The sequence below is a fragment of the Maylandia zebra genome, linkage group LG13 (genome assembly GCF_041146795.1).
Source record: "Maylandia zebra isolate NMK-2024a linkage group LG13, Mzebra_GT3a, whole genome shotgun sequence".
NCBI classification, from domain to species: domain Eukaryota; kingdom Metazoa; phylum Chordata; class Actinopteri; order Cichliformes; family Cichlidae; genus Maylandia; species Maylandia zebra.
Window position 1 is genome coordinate 34,348,612 of NC_135179.1, and position 12,809 is coordinate 34,361,420.

The 12,809-nt window shown below is 44.8% G+C and overlaps 1 protein-coding gene across 2 annotated transcripts in view; it reads right to left on the minus strand.

Moving 5' to 3' along the window:
• Window positions 1–12,809, minus strand: part of vps8 (VPS8 subunit of CORVET complex) — a 78,332-nt gene that overhangs the window by 12,688 nt on the left and 52,835 nt on the right. For both annotated transcript variants that reach the window (XM_004572041.4, XM_004572040.4), the window contains exons 23-35: window positions 12,575–12,626; window positions 12,446–12,488; window positions 12,138–12,210; window positions 11,048–11,167; window positions 9,862–9,933; window positions 9,146–9,265; window positions 8,448–8,504; window positions 7,649–7,731; window positions 6,962–7,046; window positions 6,756–6,854; window positions 4,268–4,357; window positions 2,746–2,792; window positions 2,240–2,384 (exon numbers count right to left, since the gene is read on the minus strand). In XM_004572041.4, coding sequence (XP_004572098.2) covers window positions 2,240–2,384; window positions 2,746–2,792; window positions 4,268–4,357; window positions 6,756–6,854; window positions 6,962–7,046; window positions 7,649–7,731; window positions 8,448–8,504; window positions 9,146–9,265; window positions 9,862–9,933; window positions 11,048–11,167; window positions 12,138–12,210; window positions 12,446–12,488; window positions 12,575–12,626 — 1,086 coding nt within the window. The remainder of the gene's footprint in view (window positions 1–2,239; window positions 2,385–2,745; window positions 2,793–4,267; window positions 4,358–6,755; window positions 6,855–6,961; window positions 7,047–7,648; window positions 7,732–8,447; window positions 8,505–9,145; window positions 9,266–9,861; window positions 9,934–11,047; window positions 11,168–12,137; window positions 12,211–12,445; window positions 12,489–12,574; window positions 12,627–12,809) is intronic.

A 12,809-nucleotide genomic window follows, 5' to 3' on the forward strand; every position in this document is an offset into this window, starting at 1 on the left:
TCTACCGCGGCTTCTATCACAGCTTCTATCGCGGCTTCTATCAGAGCTTCTATCAGAGCTTCTATCACAGCTTCTATCACAGCTTCTATCAGAGCTTCTATCAGAGCTTCTATCGCGGCTTCTATCACAGCTTCTATCACAGCTTCTACCGCGGCTTCTATCACAGCTTCTATCACAGCTTCTATCAGAGCTTCTATCACAGCTTCTATCACAGCTTCTATCGCGGCTTCTATCAGAGCTTCTATCGCGGCTTCTACCGCGGCTTCTATCACAGCTTCTATCGCGGCTTCTATCGCGGCTTCTATCAGAGCTTCTATCGCGGCTTCTATCACAGCTTCTATCGCGGCTTCTATCGCGGCTTCTATCAGAGCTTCTATCACAGCTTCTATCAGAGCTTCTATCAGAGCTTCTATCAGAGCTTCTATCAGAGCTTCTATCGCGGCTTCTATCACAGCTTCTATCACAGCTTCTATCGCGGCTTCTATCGCGGCTTCTATCACGGCTTCTATCACAGCTTCTATCGCGGCTTCTACCGCGGCTTCTATCGCGGCTTCTATCACAGCTTCTATCACAGTTTCTATCGCAGCTTCTATCGCGGCTTCTATCACGGCTTCTATCAGAGCTTCTATCAGAGCTTCTATCAGAGCTTCTATCGCGGCTTCTATCGCGGCTTCTATCACAGCTTCTATCACAGCTTCTATCAGAGCTTCTATCAGAGCTTCTATCACAGCTTCTATCACAGCTTCTATCACGGCTTCTATCGCGGCTTCTATCGCGGCTTCTATCAGAGCTTCTATCGTGGCTTCTATCGCGGCTTCTATCACGGCTTCTATCAGAGCTTCTATCTCTGCTTTATCGCGGCTTCTACCGCGGCTTCTACCGCAGCTTCTACCACAGCTTCTATCGCAGCTTCTATCGCGGCTTCTATCACGGCTTCTATCGCGGCTTCTATCACAGCTTCTATCACAGCTTCTATCAGAGCTTCTATCGCGGCTTCTATCGCGGCTTCTATCAGAGCTTCTATCAGAGCTTCTATCACAGCTTCTATCAGAGCTTCTATCACAGCTTCTATCACAGCTTCTATCAGAGCTTCTACCGCGGCTTCTATCGCGGCTTCTATCACGGCTTCTATCACGGCTTCTATCGCGGCTTCTATCACAGCTTCTATCACAGCTTCTATCGCGGCTTCTATCACAGCTTCTATCACAGCTTCTATCAGAGCTTCTATCGCGGCTTCTATCGCGGCTTCTATCACAGCTTCTATCACAGCTTCTATCAGAGCTTCTATCGCGGCTTCTATCGCGGCTTCTATCACGGCTTCTATCGCGCCTTCTATCACAGCTTCTATCGCGCCTTCTATCACAGCTTCTATCACAGCTTCTATCAGAGCTTCTATCACGGCTTCTATCGCGGCTTCTATCGCGCCTTCTATCACAGCTTCTATCACAGCTTCTATCAGAGCTTCTATCACGGCTTCTATCGCGGCTTCTATCACAGCTTCTATCACAGCTTCTATCGCGGCTTCTATCACAGCTTCTATCACAGCTTCTATCAGAGCTTCTATCGCGGCTTCTATCGCGGCTTCTATCAGAGCTTCTATCAGAGCTTCTATCACAGCTTCTACCGCGGCTTCTATCGCGGCTTCTATCACGGCTTCTATCAGAGCTTCTATCAGAGCTTCTATCAGAGCTTCTATCGTGGCTTCTATCGCGGCTTCTATCACGGCTTCTATCAGAGCTTCTATCTCTGCTTTATCGCGGCTTCTACCGCGGCTTCTACCGCAGCTTCTACCACAGCTTCTATCGCAGCTTCTATCGCGGCTTCTATCACAGCTTCTATCACGGCTTCTATCGCGGCTTCTATCACAGCTTCTATCACAGCTTCTATCAGAGCTTCTATCGCGGCTTCTATCACAGCTTCTATCACAGCTTCTATCACAGCTTCTATCACAGCTTCTATCAGAGCTTCTATCGCGGCTTCTATCACAGCTTCTATCACAGCTTCTATCACAGTTTCTATCAGAGCTTCTATCAGAGCTTCTATCACAGCTTCTATCGCGGCTTCTATCACAGCTTCTATCGCGGCTTCTATCGCGGCTTCTATATATAGCTATAGAAACTATGTTCTACCCAGACACACTCAAGATTACTCCATACATTAACTAATGCAGCTGTTTATGGAATAATTTGGTTTTTAACTTCTGTACACAGAAACATGCAAAGAAGAATTATAATAGTACTTGTATTGCATCTTCTAGTCTGTAGTGCTGGGAGGTGTGGAGAAAGCTCAGAAGCTGGTCTGGAGCAAAGCGGCACATTAAATCCAGCAGAAGCTCATGGAGGTCACCTTCTTGAGGTAAGATGGACCCTGAATGAGGGCCTTCCCTGAGAAGAGCAGATGACCACATAAGGAGAAGAAGAACATAATTAGGATGAGAGAGAGAAATGCAGGATTGATTCAACTTTGTGCATCTGCAAGTCTGCTGGCTTCTGCTCATGTCCAAGTGATTTTCACTATCAGATGCTGAGCACAAGGGTCCCCACAAAGCTCTGTGCAAACATTTGCGTGCCTCCCAATCTTTCCTGACAACACACTCACAGCTGGACAATTTACATGGCACCAACTATGCACCTGACTTAAACAGGAGTATAACAGCAGAACTACTTGGCAATAACATCTCCAGCTGTGTCTGCAAGAGAGCATAATCAAAGCTTAAGACGGCAGATGGTAAAACGCACACCGTACCGTGGCTCCAAGAGGCAGTTGAGGAAATTGAAAAGCAGCTGATCATCCTTGAGAGAGAGAGAAGAAGAATATTTTACATAATCACTCAAAAAATAGGAGAATATCAGAGTATAAAGCACCAATATGTCTTATTAGGAAACAGTTTCTATGCATTTAACCTGCTTTGATGGTGAATGGATCGATTATATAGCACTTTTCTACTCTCCTGAAGCACTCAAAGCACTTTATACAACAGGCCTCATCTAACAATCACACACCGGAGAGCGACTTGGGGTTAGTATCTTGCCCAGGGATATTTGGCATGCTGACTGGAGCAGCCAGGGATGGAACCACCAACCTACTGATGTGATGGAGACCACTGCTTTCTCTTCATCCCTGCTGAATGATCTTTTTTCTAGTTTTGCTTTTCTAGTGTCCTTGTCAAAAGATTGTATCACAGGTTACAGGTAGTCCAGCTCCTCCAGGATGTCACATTCACACAGGTTTGCTGCGCCTCAACATGAGAGGAGACGAGCTGCTACATGACAAGAGCCAAACAGAGCTCTAGATGGGGATCAAACCAGAAGCAGGACTAGTATCTGTTCCTTTGTGTGAGCAGGGACAGAAATGGTAAATGTATTTGTATAGCGCTTTACTAGTCCCCACTAGGGACCCCGAAGCGCTTTACACATCCAGTCATCCATCATCCACACACTGATGGCAGCTACATTGTAGCCACAGCCACCCTGGGGCACTGACAGAGGCGAGGCTGCCGGACACTGGCGCCACCGGGCCCTCTGACCACCACCAGTAGGCAACGTCGTCTTGCCCAAGGACACAACGACCGAGACTGCCCAAGCCGGGGCTCGAACCGGCAACCTTTGGATTACAAGACGAACTCCCAACTCTTGAGCCACGATCGCCCCACAGAAAGAGCACTACCAGAGCTCACTGTGACACAACCCTTACACAATCACTGTTTAGCAATCCTCCAAAAACTGGTCTTCAGTTTCATAAGAGTCAAACTATCTCAGCATCCTCTGATAGGAGCTCTGGCAACGGCTCTGAAAGAGGGACTAAAATTAGACTTGAAGCCCAACATTATGACTTAAGAGACAAATGAACGGAAACTGGGAGGCTGTAGCTCACGAGTTAGAGCATCTACTAATTCTAAGGTTGGTTGTTTGACCCCTGGCTGCTCGAGTCTGCATCTGTGGACAAGATACTGAACCCTGCTCTGCAATTCACTGATGAGAGTGTGAATGTTAGATAAAAAGCAGTTATGGAGAGAAAAACATGCATGTGTGAATGAGGCATGCTGCATGAAGTAGAAAAGTGCGATATGAAGACTATTGTAAATACTGTACTGTTTACAGCCCTTTGGAAAATGCACAACATATGTATTTTATCTGATACACAACAAACGAAGAAGGCAAAGGTTTGGACAGCAGTCCTCAGGTTTTAATATTTGTGCTGTTCGAGGCTTTGATTAGGCTTCAGAAACTACAACGAGGAATAACATCAGTATTTCTGTTGACCTCACCTGAAGCTCAGAGACGATGTCCTGCACCTCGGAGGTGAAATGAAACAGCACTAAGTCAGCTGATTTGCTGGGGTCAAGGGTCACCACGTCCTGTGAAGGTATGTTACAAAATGTTTTGGTATTTTTGGTCAGACAGTTTCATCCTTCATTCATCCTCCTGAATTTGCAAATACAGACATGTGGAAAAAAGGGAAACATTTAAAAATAGCAGCAAACTGGGATTCAAGCAGACTGCAAGTGCTTCAACTATTAGTTCATGTCTACTTAGTCTCTGAGTGTTTAGGTTGATATTTTGTAATCCGTTTTGCATCTGCAATCACAGAATATTTCAAATTCATTGACCAAGATGAGATCGGACTGTCTGAGAATTACAGCTGTGTTTACACAAAGACCCCACGAGGCCATGTTGGTTTTTTACTTTGTTTTTATTTATATAGCACATTTAATAACAGCAAAATGTTGGCCAAAGTGCTGCACAAAGATGAAAGATTACACAGTAACAAACAATATCAATGACAGATTTGCGGCACCGCAAACGCCCGGTCACCTCTCTGAAGCAGCCTGGACTCAGACGTGGCCAGGAGCAAGAGATCACTTGATCTAAGAGCTCAAATAAGGCTGCAGCCAGTCAGACAGATACTCTGGAGCCTGACCGTTCAGCGCTTTATATTCATCAATAAAATGTTGGATTTAATTCTAAAGCGGACTGGGAGCCAGTGCGGCGAGCACCAGGGAAACGTGTTTGCGTCTCTTCGTGTCAGGAGACGAGCTGCAGCGCTCTGGACCAGCTGGAGCCGTGCTAGACAACGCTGGCTAACAGCTACATATGAAGGATTACAGTGGTCCATAAAAGCGTGAACTGCCCGTTTTAGTTTTTTAAAAGATAAGAATGATCTCACCTTGGATAAGATTTAAAAAAGGACCGCTGTACAACAGAGTTAATCTGTTACTCAAAGGTAAACTTATTATCAGGGATAACCCCCAGATTTTTGGCATGCGGTTTAACACAAGGTGCCAAAGTGTGCAGATCCGGGGTACTAGAATAGCAGCTTGATCCAAAGATGATCGCTTCAGTTTTTTCCTCGTTAAAATTAAGAAAATTTGAGGCCATCCAGGTCTTAACTTCGTCGAGACACTGAAATAAGGATGAGCATGTGTGTCAACTGAAACCAGCTCGCAAGTGTTAACTGATGGTGTGCTGACAGAAGCATCAGGATAACCTGTGACGTGTACAGGGCGCGCTGCAGACTGCAGACAGCAGCTCAGAGTGCAGACGGGAGACGACCACAGAAAACTGCAAAAGCAACCCGAGAGATCCTCAAGACAAGAAGATAGCTAGCTCAGTGGGTAAAGTGTTGGACCCGTGATCAGAAGGTCAGGGGTTCGATTCCCCTGAACGGCTACCCTTGAGGTACCCCTGAGCAAGGCACCGTCCCTACACACTGCTCCCCGGGCGCCTAATGGCTGCCCACTGCTTCACTGAGTGATCAGGTTCAATGCAGAGAGGAATTTCCCCACGGGGATTAATACAGTACACATTATTGTTATTCATCTAATCGTGATCCAACGCAGCAGCTTCAGAGTGAAAAACATTATTTGTTATGTACTAAGACTTTCTTCCTGCAGTGGCACATCAATGCTTAACCCTCGGTAAGGCAAGTGCAGGCATGGAACCTCCCAAACTCAGACAGCGTCCGGTTTCCTTTCTCTGAATAGATAAGACTTCATTATCATATCTACTACATACATCCTGTGTTTGATCTGTGTAGGGTGACTGCATTTCTGCCTGGCAACAGGGTAATAAAGATGTGGCAGGAAACTATAGGGTCTGCTTCCTGTGTGGACTGAAATCATTTCTACAAGAATAAAACTAACAAAAGACCAAAAACAGCTGTTGATTTCTTTTATTTAATGCACTAAACACAACAAGAGAGAACCGCAAACAAGGAGCAGCTTGAGGTGTCAACAACAAAAGCCTGCCAGAGCATCTACAGACAGGAAACAGCATAGACGAAGGACATCCAAGACATCTGACGGACCTTCAGACCAGACTGATTTCTGAGCTTCTGTCATTTGGGACAGTTAAGGCCACACTGTTGTTAAACCTCTTGAATTAAAGCTTCCACTTTAATCCCATGTTGATTGTCTTTCATGTTGAAGCACAAAATTACAAATACTTGTACTAACTGTCGACCCTTCACAGTAACAGTGACGCATATATTGCAAATACACGTTTGTAAAAAAAGACTGAGTCAAAAAAGAAACCAAAGTGGACAAGTGACAGAGTGAGCGACCTACAGCCTGCTAACCACTGTCAGAAATGTTAGAAATCTCTCATTAAACACCTACCAATGTGACCCATTTAGCCTGTGACTGTCACACTCAACCCACCATCTACCACAGTAATAAGCACCAGGATGTAATGCACAGCTGTGTGTGTGTGTGTGTGTGTGTGTGTGTGTGTGTGTGTGTGTGTGTGTGCACTAACCCTTATGTGCTTCAGCACTTTGCTCTTGACTCGTTGTTTTTCCTCGTGGCTGTATCCAGGCATGGACAGCAGGTTGTGGATGTAGTTAAAGATTTCCCACTGACAAACAGTCACACTCAATTATTCCATAGATATAATATCTACATATGCAGCATAATACATTTGCAAGTTTACACTTTTAAGTCAAATGACCTGAATAATCTCACCTTTCTGAGGGGGTCTTTCAGGTAGCAGTCAATGATCATGTCATACTGATGATTCTTCTCATAAAGAAATTCACAGATTTGGTAGCTGGTGGCAAAACACATGATAATAAGAAGAAAATCCTGCAGCATTGCTACCATTTGAATTACATGATGTGTTCATATATAAACTCTCTCAGCTGTTTTCACAGGTAACGTATGTAAGGCAAAAGATCCACACTCCTATATGTGTTGATGTGAAAATGCACAAGAGTGAAATTGGTGTATCACAAATATGTCGTGCATATCAAATACTGACAAAGTTAAAGCAGCAATAAAACACTGTGTATTTTCTCTCACTCACATGGCTTTGTGCTTTGCACTGTTCATACGGACAAATCTATCAGTAACCTTCACATTTAGAAACTTCTCAACTTTCCCTTCTCTGAGTCCAGGTTTACACACGATTTCAGGTTTTTGCCAAACAAATCCAAACTCTGCTTGGTTCATCTGTTGCCCTCAGTGTGCACTTGTTTAAAGCAAGAAAACTCAAAGAGACATTTTTCCTTCAAAGGCTGGTGGAACCACAGCAGTCAGTTAAATCAGGAGTGAACTAAAAGTTGCTCATGCAAAGTTTGCATACGTGTTGATAAATGCTGCAGTTAAAAGTTGTTAAAACTGAATTCTCCTTCGTTGTGTTCAGCTACTTACAACTTGGCTTTCTCTGCCAGCATCAGGAGTCTTTCTTCATTAAACTGGACCACGCCCCCGACCTGCAGGAGCTCCAGCAGAACCTTTAAATCAATCACAAAGTTAGTTATTACGCTTGAATCAGCAGCTGAATGCAGTAGTTGTGGTCAAAGGTTCTCATTTACTCATCAAGGGCGAGCTCTAATGACGCAGCATCTTTAGTGACTCGGGTGCTCAAGTCTGGATTTTCTCTAATCTACGAGGTCTCACAGTTATTAAAGATGTATTCTGTACAATCAGCCGATCCTGGAAGGAGAACCGTTCAGTGAAACGATGATCCTGCCCACAGCTGTATGTCAGACAAGAACACCGCTGAAGTCCAGCAGCTGCTCGCTGCCGTTTACAGACTGTAGTTAAAAGAAGGAGGGATGCTGCGCTGTGGGAAACACAGACTTTCAGATGTGCTGCTCCGAATGCCAAATTCAAAATGAGCTCATGTTTGTCTTAAAACGGTTCCTTTTCTCAGTGTAAACATTTGGTGTATTTTCTATGATGTGTGAACAAAGCTGAATACTGCTGCCAGCATCAGCCGTAGGGCTCCGAGGACCTGCACTCCCAGCAGTCCATGATCCTGACGCACATTTACAACCAGAGCACAAAGCAGGCGACCACGCCAGTGTTTTAGAAAACGCTGCGTCTGGTTCCTGTGCCAGGAGGTCGACACGCTGGAGCTCGCTGACGCCTATCGGCACCAAGGCAACTGTTGAGAGCGGCGAGCAAGCGCAAGGTCACGAGAGAGACGGAGGTTTGTGTATTTAACCTGCTGCCTTTCAGTGTGTCGGGAATCATCGTCCGGACAACAAAGGAACTCCAGCACCTGCACAGACAATGAGATCATTGAAAGATCAGAAAGAGGAAAGACAAACCAATTCATTTAAAGACTCAAAGGTGAAACGTCATCGACTTGTTTTCAGGTCATAGTCGAGAGTCCGTCTGGCTTAAGTCTCGTTACATCTGCGAGAGGGTAAGATGTGCTGTTGCTAAGACTAGATCATCTTCAATCCTTCATATGTTACACTAATATGTTAATAAAGTCTAAACACTTTGTGTGCACAGACACGACTTTGCCAGAGGAATGAACACTTTGCAAACAGAGAGGTGCAGGCGGCTGCCTGATGCAGTTCACCTGTACAGATACGCTCAAGCTGTGAACAACACAGAATCAAAACCTCATTTATTTCAACACAAGTAAGCAAGCAGAGAAAACAGGTTTGTGTTTGTGCTACGTCACACATCTGGAAGCTGCTTCTCAAGGAGAATAATGGTTCTAGTTCCTCCTCTAAATCCAGGCAGGATTCGATGGTGTGATCCAAATTAGGAAATCAATCTGTTCATGGTCATGTGTTTTTGTGCTCAGGCCGTGAGGTAGTCAAATCAGAAATGCTGAATAAACATTGAAATTGCTTCGAGGACGGCCTAGCTCAAAAAAAGACTGAACGTATAACAGCTACTGGTCACCTGATCAAAGAGCTTCCTGTTCACAAACAGGGTGTTGTCTGGTTTGGCCAACTGACGAGCTAAAAAGGTGAAGAGCCCGCCCACTTGGGAGGGAGTGAAGTCTGCGTTGTCCACCATTACCTAGAGAAACAGAAACGCAAACCACAGTCATGACTGCACCGTACAACACGAGTAGACGTTTGCCATTAAGTCCGCTTTATTTCCCAAATATGGTAAAAAATAAAGAATTTCTTATTTTGGGTTTTATCTACAGCACTGTGCAAAAGTCTGGAGCCAGATTTAGTTTCTGAAGGACTTCCAAAGTGTTTTCAGTGCAGTCCTGGTCCCAGACCATTTCCATCAACTTAACACTGAATCACTCAGTCAAAGACGCAAGGACTGACGTTTTCAGACTATTTTTTATTTGCATCCACTAACTGGATCTATGAAATGCCAAAGATAGCGCAGCGGTTTTGTTTAATTGGTGTTCAGTGTGTCCTTCACAAAAGTGTGAGGCCTACAAACAAACAGATGAAGAACAGCATCTGAAAGTCATGTCCATAAGAAAGACCCGACACACACAGGGTGTCGTGTCAGGAAGGCTGTGGGGCAGCTGGAAACAAGAAGAGCAGAGTGTGGGCGGCCAGCGCTGGAAAGCCGCCGCCACACATAGTAATAAAGAGTTCTTCACAGCCGGCGTGTGCGTCCTGTGCTCACTGCCCACATTGTCGTTTTACCTGAAGTAAGATGTCCACTATCCTCTGCTGGTACTCAAGGGCCTGCTTGTCATTTTTAAAGTCCTCAAATGTCTAGAAAGAAGTGAGAACATCATAATGAGTGAAGAACAACCATAAAAGTAACATTTCCCTTTTTGAGGGAAACTCCCACATCGGTCTGCACTCTGTGGTTATTAGCATACATCTACACTTGTGCCCTAAAGGTGATCTTTCAGGGTACTGTGGTGGTCTCCCAGTGCCGACCTGCCGCTTCACGTTCACTCTGCCTCTCTGCGTTAAGGGAACGCCACTTTTCCTTTCCTTCAGAGGACACGGAGCACACACGTTGTCGTCTGCGTCCTTAGCTGACACGCCTGGTTTCCTCTGCCACTCAGTATAAAACTCCAGGCATCATCAGATCGTTGTAGTCGCACACACTCAGTAATACTTAGCGTGCAGTTTTCCACTTCCCTGACGTTTCGGCCCAGTGCCCAAGTCTTGACTTTTCCTGACCCCTCCCCTTTGCAACCCTGCCTGTCAACTCTGATTCCCACTGCAAAGCAAACAGACATTAAAGAAAAGGCTGGACTCATGTTAAGCTTGGAGCTCCCTGCATACCTGCTCAGCTCCCCTGGCATCACACTCTTCCTCCTGTTTGTAAAGTAAGCTGTGTTGGAGTCCTCTGACACAGTAACAACTGTCAGAAATGACAGTCCAAAACACTGACCCGTGAATTCAACGTCTAAAAACAAAAAATGTGCATGTTAGCATTGAAGCGCACTGATAAATGCTGTGTGACGGAGCTAGCTAAGATGTGAGGAACTTGGAGAGGTATCTATATAAAGTTATCTACTCCAAGTTGATACCAAAGAGCTTAACTTGACGCCCAATAAACCCAGAAAAGAATTTGGATACTGTGCATGCAGAGCGCACTGTGTTTGATCACTGTCTCTGCATGCTGCTGCTCTGTATGCCCACTCTTTGTAAGATTCTTTATGTTCATGATTGTCGCTGTTTGCCATATTTAATGACAGACGATCTTCCCAGGGGAATTTGCATCTTCTCCTGCAGTCGAACCAGGGAAACCAGCCAACTGGGTAAACCATTAAACCATCAAACCACGCCAGGCTAAACCACAAACAACAACAAACAAAATAAAAACCCAGATCTGAATACATTCTGATTACATTTAAAATTTTAATCTCACCATGGCGAGAACATTGAGAAATTCCCTGGTGTCAAAGTGGAGGAGTGTACGAATGAATGGGAAAACGTCCTCTTCCTCGGACGAGTCGGCTGAGTGGAGACGGATTAGGAAGTCAAAAACCTGACAGACACAAGAACATGTCAAACATTAGTTACCAGTGTTTAGAAAAAAGGCATCACTGAAAGGTTTCTCTGGGATTAATCCACGGATGTTCCCGGTGACTGATTTCTGCGTCAGATAATCCGATGAGACAAACCAGCGAGTCTAAAACTCCCAGAGCTGCTCAACAGATGATGCTGTAAACAAACCCTTCTAACAGTCACACCTGAGGCGATGCTGAGCTGTGTGGACCCTGCATGTTGTACCCAAGCAGACAGAAAAAACAAGAAACGATGTTAAATGTGATACAAAAGTGTGTCTGCTGGAATGCTGACGACGAGGACGAATTTCACCTTTCAGCAGAGCAATGACCCCAAATGTGCATCCAAAGAAAAAAAATGGCTTCACACGAAGATTAAAGGTTGAATCTTTTTTAAGATTTCCTTTGAGTTTGAGGATCACAAATCTGATCTCAGATCATCGTCTGGTGTTCCTCTAACAATCCCAAACTGAATCACGCTGTGAGTGATGATCTCCAAGACTTGAATGCCATTCCTGCTTTCCCTTCTGGGAAGGCCCTGACCCAGAAGGCTTATGAGACTAAATTAGTCCCTATTATAGTGAGCATGATAGTGTGGCAAACATCCAGCTGATTTTGAAAACAGGCTGGGAGGGCACTGACCCAACCAGCTATATTCCTCTGCTATATCACTAAAACTGTCCTTAGCCGTGTTTCCTTACACGCTAACATCAGCACATCGCTGTGGTTGGTTGTGTCCAGTTTACTCTGCTGGAGCGTCTCGTGACTGGTGCTATCAGAATGAACTGAACCGGGAAAAAATGTGTTTAACCAGCTAGTATTTCTGTTACCAACCAGCAAGAGCAACAGTCTTCACTGATAATAGACGTTCACAGTATTGATGGACCTGCAGGCGCTGTGATTTATAATCACAGGACAGCGTAGTTAATCAGTACAACTGTATCTGCATACCTGGTTCTTGACTTGAACCACAAGGTCTTCTGGGATATCTCCAAGTGGATACGCCCTCCCTGCAAGACAACAGCTACGCGCGCACACACACACACACACACACACACACACACACACACACACACACCATATATTGTCAGATATATGCATAAACAGTGGTGTGTACATAATACAAAGATTCGACTCAGGTGCACAAACCTAAAGCCACGAGCTTAAAATCACAATAAACGTTCGACTGCTCGTCCACAGTAAACGTAGCATTTATGCTAAACAGGGGTTTATGCTACAATAAACTGAGGATGAGTTACCTTATGTACACGAGTAGTTTGTTTCCCATTACCACGTTCTCATCTAACCAAGAACAGAAATGCAGAGATTTATTTGATGAAAAGCTTTGCTATCAAGATGGACAACAACGGATCAAATGTGGTTTTTACCTGTTAGGCTCCTTCCCTCCTTAAGTGTTGGACCAATCACTGCAAAGAGTTTCTGAAATAAAGAGGATTTATCAATCAATGAATCAATCGATTCAGATGTTTTTTTAAAGGTTTGTTAAAAAAGAAAAAGCTTTGGAGACGATCAGTGAACAAACTGTTACCCATCATGCACCAGTACGTGGTGCAGATGGAGGCCCGTCTTCTCCAAATGACTGAATCAGCTCTGCTGCCATGG